The sequence below is a fragment of the Podarcis melisellensis genome (assembly GCF_964234715.1).
Source record: "Podarcis melisellensis genome assembly, chromosome: 3".
In the NCBI taxonomy this organism is placed as follows: domain Eukaryota; kingdom Metazoa; phylum Chordata; class Lepidosauria; order Squamata; family Lacertidae; genus Podarcis; species Podarcis melisellensis.
In genome coordinates, this window is record NC_138530.1 from 111,821,646 (window position 1) to 111,836,696 (window position 15,051).

Below are 15,051 nucleotides of genomic sequence, written 5' to 3' on the forward strand. Positions count from 1 at the left end.
ATGAGAAGACCCCCTTCTTGGCCCCATTGATATGGTGGACAAACAGCCCCAGAAGGAGCATGATGTGTCTGTCTCCCATCTGAGGTACTACCCATCCCCTGGCATATAATTTTAATTCGTCATCATCTAGTTTCTCTCCAAACAAATCATGATGAATGTGAAATGAACAGATTGTTTAATGGGACGCGGGTGGCGCTGTGGTCTAAACCACTGAGCCTCTTGGACTTGCCGTTCGGAAGGTTGGCGGTTCGAATCCGCTTGACGGAGTGAGCTCTCGTTGCTCTGTCCCAGCTCCTGCCAACCTAGCAGTTCGAAAGCATGCCAGTGCAAGTAGATTAATAGGTACCGCTCCGGCGGGAAGGTAAATGGCATTTCCATGCGCTCTGGTTTCCGTCACCGCGTCCCATTGCGGCAGAAGTGGTTTAGTCATGCTGGCCACATGACCCGGAAAGCTGTCTGTGGACAAACGCCAGCTCCCTCAGCCTGAAAGCGAGATGAGCGCTGCAACCCCAGAGTCGCCTTTGACTGGACATAACTGTCCAGGGGTCCTTTGCCTTTTACCTTGAAATAAAAAAATAAGATCTTGTATATATAATAAATGTTCATAAATGTACCAAGCAAACACATACATACATAAATAAACCACATATCTGAAGCAGCACAGGAAAACAGCCATGAATCCATTTTTGGCTCCCAAACTGACCAAATGTTTTCTCTGCAAAGTCAAAGGAAAATGGAAAAGCCTCCCCATTGTCTTTTTCTTCACAAATCCTGTCTTAAGGATATGCCTGTGTATGAATAGGGTGAGCCTGTGACCTGGCTCAGGAACTAAGTATTTATCATTACAAAAGACTGGCCAGGCTCCCCAGGGTATCCAATCAAGTAAGCATTAACAGGGAACCTGCCAGACAGGAGGTAAACAACCACTCAGATTTCTGCTGTAGACCACCCTTTCTGTGATGTAGGTATGATGTTTCTGGGGGGTGGTCTTGGACTCCAAGGCGGGCAATTTAAAATGTCTATATAAGGGTGGGCACACCTAGGTTCTGGGTCTTCCTCCTTTCCTGCCTGAGAGGGGAGCACCCTGTTGCAGCAGATCAATAAAGATCAGGCTTACTAGCTGCTTTGCTTCTCAATATTCTCTGGTTGGCCTCTGTTCTTTTCTCTGACCGATGGAGAACCTACAAAGGACTCTATAAGGGCTCTTGTGTCCCCCATAAAGGAATAAGGGCAGATTTTCGTTTAGTATAACCTTTACCAAACAGGTTGTCTAGAAGCACCCCATGAAAACATTATGGGTGAAACCCTCTGGGCATGACAACTCAGCTAAGTCTTGGTGGGTGCTGCTGCTGTTTGCCATGCTCTGATCCTCACAGAGTGAAGATCAGGACTCTGAAGCCCTTTTCCGTTATGCTAACTTTTGCTGCCACACAGAGGCACCGCGGAGGAAAAGGCAGGGGATGTTCTGTTGCCAAAACAAGCTTATGAGTTAGAGGAGTTGAGTGCTTCCTGTTGGAGTTTGTTACCGGGGTGGGGTGAGGGGAATCGTAGCTCTGAGAGGGGTAAGCCACAGTTCCCAGAATGTCTTTGTGGGGCAAACTGCTTTAAATGTGCAGTGGCGTGCAGTGAAATTTTTCGTAGGGGAACAGTTAGGGCCAGAGGTGCCACCATGTGAGGACAATTGGGGGGCCAGATGACGGGATATGGGCATTGCAGCTCTCTCCCTAAACTGGGCAGAAGCTCCCCAAATTTGGGAAGGAGGTGCCAGGCCTCTGATAGGACTCTTGAGCCCTGCTGCCTCCTTCTTAAAGCCAGGCGAATATGTTATGTGCCAGCCACAGTAGTGGGAGTCACTGGACCTCACTCGTACCAGGTAGCACTCGAAAACGGACGTTTGTGGTGCCGGCACATAGACCAGCTTAGGCGCAGGGTTGGGGACTTGGACACTACCGTGGTGCCCCCAACTGCGCTCGTGGCTCCGGAACAGACACTTACAGATGGCGAGGCTCCACCTACACCTCTCTCACAAACTGCAGGCATGGAGCCGAACCAAGCCGCTTCAGAGGGTCTGCCGGACTTCCCACAGACTCAGACCACTGCCATGCCTGACATTCCGCCAACTCCACTCGTGGAGGTTCCACCCACAGCAGCGGATCCAGGGGACTTGGTTTCAACACCACATAGGGTCGCACCACAGCCGCAGCAAGAATCGGGCGGCCCCCCGGACCTGGGTACCGGTCCCCGGCAGTCTGTCAGAGTTTCCAAGCGCCCAACGTATTTAAAGGACTATGTTGTTGGACATGTAATACTGCCGGTCTAATGGAAGTAGGTGAAATGTAACCGATATGCTTTTGTGCCTAATTGAACCATTACGTGTAGTGCTGTATATAAGGAAACCATTACGATTGTAACTAATGCCTTATCTCAGTGGGGAGGGGTGTTATGTACGGAAGTTCTCACCCTGGGCCAGCAGGGGGATACTGTAGGTAGTTTTCACTCAGGTCCACATATGCAAATAAGGGACTGAAAGTGACGTTCTGTGATTGGATAGTTACAGAAAATGGTTACTGTTGCGTTCTAGTGGAGCTCTATATAAGCAGGCTGGCTGAACCCTTCAGTTCAGTTCCGTTCTGGCCTGTGAATAAACAAGAGCTGTTTGAAGAATCGCTGTGTCGTCTGATATGTTCACCCACAACTTAACAGAATATATGAGTCCTGGTCTGTACTATGATGTGCTGTACATTTTGTAAAACGCTTTACGAGACGATATCATTGTTAATTGTTTTTCCATCACAAAAAACCCTACTAAGAGGGTATGGAGTTATGCAACCCCCGAGCCAAGGAGATAAGTAACTATAAAACCTTTCAGAGACATCTGAAAGCAACCCTGTTATAGGGAAGATTTTTAAATGCTGAATGTGTTGTTATATTTTTACACATCTTGGGACCCACCCAGAGTGGCTGGAGCAACTCAGTCAGATAGTCAGGCTATAAATAGTAAAATTATCGTCATTATTAAATAGGACACCCCTATTTTCACTGGAGAAATGTTGGAGGGTGTGTGTGTGTGTGGTATCCAACATTAGTCATGCTCAGAGTAGACCCACTGAAATGAATGGACAGGGCTTAGATCCTTAGGGCTAACTGGGTATATTTTAAGTAATCATACCCTCCAACATGTCTTGAGTAAACTGTGATTGGATATAACCCTACATATTCCTATATATTAATTTTTACTTATTGTCATCCACCATGGAGGCCTGAAAGATTGCGCGTAAACATTTAAAATAAATGTTTGTTTCCAGGCCAAATCAACAGAGCATAACACCTCAACTGGTTGGGGAGTCAAATGAGAATTGGGAATCCCCTCACACAGAGGATCACTTTACATTTTGAAAATTGTCATTGTAAAGGAATCCATTCTGACTCAGTCACACAGGGGAGCAGTGAAGATTACAAAGAGAGATAACATTAAATTTTAACCATTCTTTCAACAGAGACTTTAGAAAATCAACAATGCATGTCCTGAACTTCCACTGTCTCGCTTGGTTTCTTCCCAAATGGCGGCTCTGAAGTTTTTCCTTTTAATTTGTATAATATCCACCTTTGGCCAAAAGAAGAATGTTGCTGCTCTTCAAAGGTAAGTATTTGTTTTCTAATGAGAGAGATGGGAAAACTCCACATAGAATAGAAGCATATTGTCCAATGGTTGAGACAGTTATCCAAATATGCTTATTACTTTTTAACTGAGATATATAGATCAGTGTAGAATGTAGCAAAACGTGTCTTTTGGAAACATAAATTCTTAGCTGTTACTCATTACGTGAAGTATTTGGCACGGTCAAATTACAAATGGACTTGTATACTGTAATGTTGCACACTGAGACTAATAGCTAACCCCAAGACCTATACTCAAAGCAAGTCCCATTGAGATCAATGGAACTTACGTCCAAGTAAGTGGGCATGGGATTGTGTCCTAAAATAAGGAAACATTATTTTCATTTTACCAAAATCTTAAAATAATGACTCCCCTGTGTAAACAGAACCCATTTCTGTGAGAACAATGAGTCATTTGGGTTAGGGTTCATTTTGTCTAAGTGCTGTCATGCTTTTCAGAAGCAAAGACAAATATATTGATTTGAGAGCCAAAACAGATGAGAGAAACATAAAAAAAAATGCCAGGAAAGATTAAACCATCCAAATCTTCTGCTCTTTCCAACGTACAAGTTTAGGATAATGTTTTGACACTCCGTGGACTTCAGAAAACTTCATGGACTTTGATAAACTCAAACATTACATTTCACTAGACTTTGAGGAAAACTGAACATATTATTATTATTATTATTATTATTATTATTATTATTATTATTATTATTATTATATTTATTGAATATATATATTGCCCAATACCAGGGGATCTTAGGGCAGTTCACAGAATAAAATCAAAATACATACTCAAAATAAAAACAACAACCTAATAACCTCCCCCCCCCAAAGTACACATTTTAAAAGGATATATTCTCCCCATAAAGGCAGACAAATTTCTCCCACAAGACAAGTATGCCTCTTCCCCAAGATCGTACAGCACGAGAACGATCATATAATGCACAGACACTAAAATCAGTCTCATAGGTTTACAGTGCAACGCTGGGCATGTTTACTTGGAAGTAAATCCCACTTCGATGTGAGTTATTCCCAGGTAAATCAATCTGGGAGGACTCCAGTGTAGCGCTATGGCAGTCCCTCAGTCTGAGCAAACATTCCCCCCCCATGTGCTATTCTGGGGGGGGGGCCTCCCACCTCACCCCCTGAGCATGTGGGGGGCTGGGGGGGCAAGAGGGAGGGGAGGCCCCATTGAGCCAGCGGGAGCCCTTGTTCAGGCTTCTGCTAGTGGGACACAGTTTAATCTGGCTCGGTCCATACTTCGGCTTAATGTGGTTGTGAACAGCTTGTGCCTCCTTTAATTTCCTCTTCCTCCAACTACAGTGGTACCTCGGGTTACAGACGCTTCAGGTTACAGACGCTTCAGGTTACAGACTCTGCTAACCCAAAAATAGTATCTCGGGTTAAGAACTTTGCTTCAGGATGAGAACAGAAATTGGGTGGCGGCAGCGGGAGGCCCCATTAGCTAAAGTGGTGCTTCAGGTTAAGAACAGTTTCAGGTTAAGAACAGACCTCCGGGACGAATTAAGTTCTTAACCCCAGGTACCACTGTACTGCTGTTCCACATGTTTGCCTCCCTAAAGCTGTGGTCTAAACCGCTGAGCCTCTTGGGCTTGCCGATCGGAAGGTCAGCGGTTCGAATCCCCACGAAGGGGTGAGCTCCTGTTGCTCTGTTCCAGCTCTTGCCAACCTAACAGTTCGAAAGCACACCAGTTCAAGTAGATAAATAGGTACCGCTCCGGCGGGAAGGTAAACGGCGTTTCCGTGCACTCTGGCTTCCGTCACGGTGTTCCATTGCGCCAGAAGCAGTTTAGTCGTGCTGGCCACATGACCTGGAAAGCGGACAAACACCAGCTCCCTCGGCCTGAAGCGAGATGAGCGCCGCAACCCCAGAGTTGCCTTTGACTGGACTTAACCATCCAGGGGTCCTTTAGCTTACCTTTACTTACCTTATGCTGTATGTAGTTGATGGAGCTTTCTTATTCAGATTTTCAAAGCGGAGCAAATCTCCGCATGGACATGGTGTGGAATTGAAAGAGGCAAAATCCGCATTTACCCAAAGTATGGTCAAGTCCTTAGTCCAATTGGTCCTGGTTTATAGCAGGGTGGATGACTAGTCAGTAAGACTTTATTTAAATCTTTTTCTTTCTTTTTTTTTACAGAAAGACTCCTTCTTGCTGGTATAATCTTAATATTTACAACCAGATGAAGGTTTCATTTTTGGAATAATACATTTTCAGAGTAGTTTTTACAGTTATATCAAAAATTACTGATTTGGTTGTACTATTAGAAATGCATTGATAGATAATTATGGAATTATTGTGAGGTTTAGTAAGTTAACTGTTAATATTTGGACAACTTTTCTGCTGTACTTTATTGGAAGGAGAAAAATAATCATTTCCTTATTAACAATTTAAACAATTTATTTAACTAAGGCAATAACATTTTATCATGTGTATCCATGTTCGTTAACTGTTGTGGTTAAACAATAAAACAAACAAACTGACTTTAGCACACATGAAAAACTTAAAACAAATCCTTATTTCCTGACGGACTATAATGTAACTTAAATAGAAAACTATCTTTAGAAATATTTTTGCTCCAAAAGCATTTTATTTTAAAAAATCCAATTTAAATAAAAATAATAATCTGATTTATTTATTTTTAATTATTGGTTTTATCCACCCTGGTTTCTAATAAGCATTTTTAGTTTTGGGCTTCCTGTGTAGGGCTGTGTTTTGCAATGATTGCCCAAGAGCAAGGTTGGCATAGTTACTCACTGTGTACTAAATGAGGAATAGAGAGTACAAGAGATTTAAAATTAAAATTAAACCTCCTCCAAGCAGTTTTAGAATGGTCTAGCTCGCTCACAGGTGTAAATGACTCCCTTCAGGACTGCAGCATCAAACAGCAGCTTGACCTGTGAGTAGCTCATTCCCACATGCGAAGGCCACAAGCAGAACTTTCCCATTGCCTCAGAAGCAGTGCGCAAGTTTGTTAATCCTATCGAAGTCAATGGGGATTAAGCATCTTGGCTGTGTAGAAGCAGGCAGGCCTTTTAGCTTGGCTTGATATCCTGAAGGGGGCCATTAGAATATTGTTCTCTATATGATCCCCCCCCCCAAAAAACACACCTGTTTAAGGCGAAGTTTTTCCAAAGGTTTTTCACCAGCCAGAAGAACAAGGCCTTTTCTTGCTTAAATGTTATATTGCAAATGGGTCTCTCTTTGGAATGTCTAGGCTTAGGCGGTGAAAGATAAGAGCAAGGTTGAATATGTGTTATTCTGGCCCCAGACGGGGGAAAGACTGAAGACAAGGAGGGTAATAGAGACAAAACCCCATTTTATTGCTATCAGTATAAATCACATGTTTTACATTTGAACACGTGTCGAGGTTCATGGCGTGGAGAGGCTGCTGCAGGAAGAAGGGGGCAAGCAAGCCCATATAAGGTCAAGCCCATATAAGGACATAGGAAGTTGCTAAAATTACCATTTCCCAGAAATCAGGTGGTATTATTCTGCAAATGTATAAAAGGGCTGGCAAGCCCAGAGAGGGGCGGGCAGGCAATGAACTTTACCTTGTCTGTACCTTTTTTTGTCATGGCAAAAATAAATAATTTTACTGCTGTCTGATTGACTCCTTCTGATGCTTTAAAAGATAAAGGAACAAAGAAAAGGTCTAACATTTTTGGTTTCTAATGGCCCCCTTCAATCCCAATTAAAATAGCCGTGCTAACATACCCTCCAACATTTCTCCAATAGGGAAGGCCTATTCCATGATAATAACAATAATTTTATTATTTATACCCTGCCCCATCTGAGTGGGTTGTCCCAGCCACTCAGGCTTCCATCTTATATAAAAACATAATAAAACTATACAGGGCTGGCTTCAGATGTCTTCTGAAGGTAGTTTAGTTACTTATCTCCTAGGCTCAGGGATCGCGTAACTCCATACTCTCCAACATTACTGCTATGAAAATAGGGACATCCTAAGGAAAAGGGACACGGGTGGCGCTGTGGGTTAAACCACAGAGCCTAGGACTTGCCGATCAGAAGGTCAGCGGTTCGAATCCCGGCAACGGGGTGATCTCCCGTTGCTCAGTCCCAGCTCCTGCCAACCTAGCAATTCGAAAGCACATCAGAGTGCAAGTAGATAAATAGGTACCACTCCAGCGGGAAGGTAAATGGTGTTTCCGTGCGCTGCTCTGGTTCACCAGAAGCAGCTTAGTCATGTTGGCCACATGACCCGGAAACTGTACGCCGGCTCCCTTGGCCAGTAAAGTGAGATGAGAGCCGCAACCCCAGAGTTGGCCATGACTGGACCTAATGGTCAGGGGTCCCTTTACCTTTACGGAAAAGTTAGGATGTTCCGGGATCAAATCAGAAACCAGAACAGCTTCTGTAAATCCAGGACTGTCGCTGGAAAACAGGGACACTTGGAGGGTCTGTACTAATTATTATTGTTATTTATTAAGTTTCTATACTACCCTTCATGCCAAGATCACAGGGTAGTTTACAATATAAAACCAGAAAAATACGTAACAAGCAATAACAATATCACACACACACACCAGTTTTAAAGATCTTATGTGTTTAGGCAAACTCAGCCCTCCAGATGTTTTGGGACTACAGCTCCCATCATCCCTGACCACTGGTCCTGTTAGCTAAAGTTGATGGGAATTTTAGTCCCAAAACATCTAGAGGGCCGAGTTTGCCTATGCCTGGTTTAGGGTGTTTAAAACACCAGTGCAAGTAGATAAATAGGTTCCGCTGCAGCGGGAAGGTAAAGGGTGTTTCCATGCGCTCTGGCTTCTGTCATTGCGCCAGAAGCAGTTTAGTCCTGCTGGCCACATGACCCAGAAAGCTGTCTATGGACAAACGCGAGCTCCCTCAGCCTGAAAGCGAGATGAGTTCCGCAACCCCATAGTCGCTAAAAAGATAGCATATCAAACAGGCATGTTTTGAGAACCCAGCTTTTGTTGTGCCCTTCTTGACCCTACCTGGCTAGCGTCAATGCTTGGGCCCATCTGCTTGACAGCCATCACCAGTGTCTGTGGATTGTGAGGCTTCTTGAAAACGCGCTGGGTGGTTTAAGAACTCAAAAAAGCATCCCTGGCACACTTTTAATGAGTTCTACTCATATTAGGGGTCTGGTGGTTCCTTTGCATGTCTTCAGTGCTTCTCTACTATCAATACAGTGGTACCTCTGGTTGCGAACGGGATGCGTTCCAGAGCCCAGTTCACAACATGAGCAGGTCGCAATCCGCGTCTGTGTGTGTGTGCGGGTCGCGATTCGCCGCTTCTGCGCATGCCTGTGCCGTCATTTTGCGCGTTTGTGCGAGCGGCGAAACCTGGAAGTAACCCTTTCCAGTACTTCCGGGTCGCCACGGGACGTATCCTGAAAGAACAGTATATGAAGCGGACGTAACAAGAGGTATTGTAGCACCCTGCTTGTGGTTAACGCTTAGCTGGAATGAAATATTCAACGCAGCAACAGAGAAATTAAAATAATAATTTATTTGTCAGACAAATAAATGAGAGGCTCAGTGGTATATGGTTACCAAGCTCTGGCCTGCCTCCTGCCATTATGGCCAGCACTTATATTCCCTTAATCCAGCCCCCTTTGCTCCTCCTGGGGCTGCCTCTGTTCAATCAGCCTGGTTGGATTTCCTATTGGCTGATTGCTATAACTAATCACAAAAAGATACACCCATATCCTCCTATCCTTATAAGGGAGACAAAGAGCTATATATTTGACATATAAGTAATAATATATCTTACATGGAATCTTAATTACCAGCTCACCTCTTGCCCTATTGCCTTCTAAAACAAATGTTTAATCTTACATTTTTATGTTCAACAGATGTCAAGGATCTTGAGTTCACATCAACATTGAAAGATCTCCTTCATTTGAGGGTCTTTTAAACAAATGCCTGACAACTATATATCAGAAGTGTTCGATGGCGTCTCCTGTCTGGCAAGGGGGGGCTAGGCTCATTTGCCCCTCTGGTCTCCTATTGCAATATGACTCTATGAATCTAGCATTTCTTAAATCCTTTGCATAATTACATTTAAGCCAATATATTTAAGCTAATATATTTCATACATTATCATATATAGCTTTTTAGAAGGATAAATCTCCTCAAAGTAAAAGGAAGGAACAGTTTACAGCCTCAAAATAAAAAGTGAAGAAAAAGTCTCTTCCCCTGTTTACACTCCCCCCCTTCTCCAGCCAGTTGTTTTTCAAAACCATTTGCTCTTGGCCTTTCAACCTTAGGAAGAAGATATGGCTCATTTTACTGGGAGGCACATTGGTATTATTTTACTATTTACCCATTCTTAATAGTGTTTTTTCAGCCTTGGGGCAGCATATGTAATTTCCCATCAATGGGGCCCTCTTGTCTTAGGAGAAAACCTCTTGCCAAGGTTTTTTTCTGCCTGGCATGAAACCTTTGAAAATCTAAGCCCATTTAATTTAGGAACCTGATCAAGATATAAGCCAATATAAGTCTTGATTAAAAATGCAGTCTATATTCAGATGCCACATTCCCCCCTTTCAAGCTCAAGGACCTTGCTTACCAAGCGTCCTTGATAGCTTGATCATCATATTCCTGAGGTAAAGCTCTGTATAGGGCCATGATATGAGGTAGAGTTTCATTCGAAATCATCTTGCTAATTGTACTTCTAAAACATGAGATGATACATGGCACCATACATAAAACCATTATTACTACCGTCAAGAAAAACAAGCAAGACAATAATATCCCTTTGAGTCCCGCAACATTAGGTAACCAATTGGTGAGCCATCCCATATCCCATCCTTCCCATGTTTATACTTGGACATGTGCTATATTCTCCATCTTTGTAGCCAACACACGGATTGCCTCACCATTATCAGAAATGTTAAAGCAACAGGCATTCCCTGTCAAGTTCAAGACTCCACATAGGCCTCCCTGCCTGGCAAGTACATAATCCATTCCCATTTTCAGCTGCATAATGGCGGCTCTACTTTCATCCAACTGTTGTGCAATAAGTCTCAAACTCTGGGCCGTTGCATTGGTTACAAGTTCCACTACTGCTTGCAATCGAATTATTCTGTTTAGTTTATAAATAGGATCCCGTGCCCCTTGTATGAGCTCACCAGGATTCCAGGAGGCAGGATCATAATAGGCTATAATGCGCTCTGGCGGCCAATCATCAGTACCGCTCCAACTTTGGGTACTTCCTCCTGCTATACGAGAAATATCAGCATTCCTTCGTGTTCGCTTAGCTGAACTAGTGGGCATAATCCACATTGGTGGTAATACCCATCCCAGGAAACAAGTCCCACTCCATTTGGAAGGGAGTTTCTTGTATGCCCATTCTCCACATATCCACCACAACCATCGGGTCTGAGGTTTTTGGTACTTGGAGTACAGAAGGCGAAAATATCAAAAGAGGTAGAGAGTTCACAGTGCAGTATGTTAGATTGCCTTTTTCTGTCACAGTTATGTTCCACACCACTTTCCATGCATAAATAAAAGGAGGTGCACAGGGCAAGGTATTCCGAGTTCGATACGTAGTACCGTTTGCCCAGGTTTGACTATTCTTAATATAATCCCAAGTATAGTGGCAATGAGAAGAGCCTATCATGGTAGGGTCAGCTGCATCTGATGATTTATGCACACAGATTTCCCCTTGCACAGGTATAACTCGTATTGGTTTAGTTGAGTTCCAACCGGGGAAATTCTGTACTTCTGTTTGGTGTGGCATTTCGCTTACCATACCAATGGCACTTAATGGTATTGGTAATAAGGGCATACCTCCCTCTGAATCATCTGGCCCAAGAGAGCAAACAAGGCAATTAGTCCTATTTGCAACATTGGCTATCATCTCAGCTAAGCCTACCCACATATTGTGGTCATGGCGGAATCCATATTTAGCAAATTTGGTCAGATTCATGGACCCTTCCCCTTCCCAAGGGATCAGGATTAATAATAAAATCATGTTGATGTCTAGCATATGCATTCCTTCCACAAAAGATTACCTTATTGTGATAGCAAATAATTATTAGTCCCAATATAATTCCCCCAGTGACAGAAATGGGGAACCACCAAGACCAAAACATATATCCCAAGGATCCCCAATGTGTAATATCACTTATAATTGTTCCACAAGGGGGCAGTCAATCAATTGTATAAGAGAATCTTCCCGTTCACAATTGCTGGTTTAGACGCTCCTCAAGCTTCAGGCGTGCGCAGGTCAGCCAGCTTCCAGGTTGTGGCTGCAGCAGGCCGGTCGTCAAATGTTGCCCGTGACCTAACCCGCTCCCGGTAGGGCTAGATACAGGGGTTTTTGGAGAGAGTCAGTTTTAAAGGATTAGAGGGGTCACCTTTGCATGTCCAACTGCCTTCAGACTTCTTTAAACGAGAGTGATGAATCCAGGGGGTCACCTCAGCTACCTTCACCGCTGTTAGAATAGAGAGCAGGACGGTGTAAGGTCCACGCCACTTAGGTGCAAGTGGATCACGTTTCCACTCTTTCACCCATATGCTATGCCAGTCTGGAGCTGATGAATCGGCTTGGCAATGCTGCACGGCGTGTGCTTGAGGGCCCACCTGTTAAGAAAAAAAAACAAACAAACACGGGAGAGAGACAAAAACACGGGAGAGATTGCACTTGTCCCTGTGTCACATGGTCTCCTATTTGTTTGAGGTCAGTTGGAATATCCTGAACAAAGGAGGGCGGCCTCCCATACAGGAGCTCAAAAGGTGACAACTTAAGTCTTTTTGTGGGTGCGCACCGAACACGAAACAGTGTTATGGGTCAGCAAGCACATGGGGATATTAAAGCAGCCTGTGCTTTTCCTTTGCAGGCTTGGCACAGCCCGGCCTGGTCCCTGGGGTGCAGGGCCGTAAGAGATGGAGGCAGGCTGGGCCCTCTCCCTCCTGGGTGAAGCACCTGCCGGAAGCCTCGTGGCAATCATCCCCCCCCCCGGGGGCACACGCAACAGACACTGGGGCCAACGGAGCGTGGTGGGTTAGGGTGGCAAATGCCTCTCTGAGCTCCGCAGAAAAGCTGAACTTGCACCAGAGCCGCCTCTGACCCACATAATGGGCTATTGCCAGCTTGTATTTTAGGGAGCTGGTTTCTTGTTTTCAGCCTTGCAGCAGCAGTACCCGACTGCACACACTTAATGTGATCTCACAACAATCCTAGGAGGTAGGCCATGGTTATTCCCATTGTAGAAGAGAGGAGAAACGGAGTGATATAATGCCAGCAGTAGTATAAATATGTCCCCATACATGCACCATACAAATAAAGAGTGGACACATAGTCCTACAGATACAACCGACCCTTTGAGGGTGACCAAACTGTTGATGCGGCCCCCCGATGAATTTGAGTTTGACACCCCTGCTTTAGACATATTAGTGGGCTTCTGGCATGCCCTGCAGATGCCTTGCACAAGTGTCTGGCGGTAGGTAGTAAGCCTGGCCAGGTGAATTGCATTGTTTGGATCCCAATTAGGATCTTCCAAGGGAAAGTTGTCCTGGAGATGATGGTCAATATTATAAATATTTCCCACTCTGGCCTGCTCACGCAAATATATCTGTGCCTTTTCAATTATGTCTCTCCTTTCCTCAGTGGTGAAAAGAGTATTCAGGAGCTGGCGACAATCTGTCCAAATAGGACTATTACTATTGAGGTCACCAAGTCCATCATAGCCTGAGGTTTTTCTGCGAAAGATGGGGTGTTTTCCAATTCATCAGATCTGTAGTTGTGAATGGAATACATTGCAGGGTCGAAGTTCGAGGTGGCCGTGGTCCAGGTTGCCCATTAACCAGCACAGGCTCCTCAAGTGCATCAAATACTCTTCTAAGAGGGGCTACTACGTGACCTTTTTCTTCACTTTGCTCTAGGGGCCTCAAATCATAGGGGATGGTATTTGTCCCAAGGCGTTCTTTTAGCAGCTTTATACGCCTGGCTGTATTGCTTGCTGACCGATTAAGGTCTCCCTGTAACTTCTGTAATAATTCTCTAGGACTTGGATGTACAGGGGTTTGGGGTAGGCAATCAGTTGTTCCACTAAAAGAGACTGTAGATGGAGTTCTACTGGGACTCACAGGTGGAATAACCACTTCTGCTTGGGCTTCATTATAGGACTCCAATGCCTCCTGAAGATATTTATCATAATCTATCAAGGAATCAAGCTCTGTGACTCCACTCCCATTATTCATTCCAGTTTCTTGCCTTGGGGTTACAACTGGTGGAGTGTTTGGATTAGACTCCCTTCGTTGTGGAGCATAGGGTGGAGGTGGAAGCACCTCTTCCTCTGGTCCCTCAAAAATGGGTTTAAGTTTATTTGGCAAGATTCCTTTCCTAGCTTCGGCTTTTACAGCCAATAATTTGCATCGTTGGACTTTGCATTCCCTTATCCATGGAGGATTTTTTTTTTTTTTTTAATGTGCTCAGCCAGGAATCTATATATGAAAATTGTTCTGGGCACCCTCCAGTTTCTTTGGTGATGTTAGACCAAAGTTTGCTTACTAAATTTATATCAAAGGTTCCCTGGGATGGCCATCCAGTACTTTGTTTTGGCTACCCTAATTCACATAACGTTCTCAAGCGCTCTGGCGTCATTTTGACTCCATATGCCCCTGAGAAGGCTTTCTTAAAATTATTTAACATACATTCAAGAGGTGTATTTCCCCCTTTGAACCCCCAACTCCCATTGTATGGCCCTGTGAAGTATCCACTCAGTCACTCACACACACGCCTTACTGGGAAACGAAGTAGTACTCACTCCACACTTAGGTCAGCTACACATTGTACTTTCTCACACATGCAATGCACTAGATACTTCAACCACACTCTACCTCCCAATCTTCCCTTTGCCCTACACCAGATCACCATCTGATGTACCCAGCCACCTAGCGTACTCAGTTCCCCTTTACTGAGACGCAGAAGTTTGATCAGGACTTCTCTTCCTCCCAATTAATTGGAGGGCCAAAACCCCTTAGTGCACTTACCCTTAGCTGGTTGCCTGTTTATTTCTCTGGTCCCCCCCGGTCCGTCGCCGTCAGTGGGCAGGGTATCAGACAGACGAGACTTCTGCGTTCCCCCTGGAAAAATTTACCAGTGCGCGCTGGGAAGCAGTTTAGAGATCCTCTCTCTTGTACCCTGTCCAATAGGGCGAAGGGGCTGCGTTCCAGCAGACCACTTATCCGAGTCACGGCACCATAAAATGTAGCACCCTGCTTGTGGTTAACGCTTAGCTGGAATGAAATATTCAACGCAGCAACAGAGAAATTAAAATAATAATTTATTTGTCAGACAAATAAATGAGAGGCTCAGTGGTATATGGTTACCAAGCTCTGGCCTGCCTCCTGCCATTATGGCCAGCACTTAT

The 15,051-nt window shown here is 44.4% G+C and overlaps 1 protein-coding gene across 1 annotated transcript in view; it reads left to right on the plus strand.

The window, feature by feature from the left end:
• The first annotated feature begins 3,502 nt into the window (after positions 1–3,502).
• CPB2 (carboxypeptidase B2) overlaps positions 3,503–15,051 on the plus strand; it is a 29,785-nt gene continuing 18,236 nt past the window's right edge. Inside the window, exon 1 of the mRNA XM_081906421.1 lies at positions 3,503–3,640. Within this exon, the coding sequence (XP_081762547.1) occupies positions 3,561–3,640 (80 nt within the window). The 5' untranslated portion in view covers positions 3,503–3,560. The remainder of the gene's footprint in view (positions 3,641–15,051) is intronic.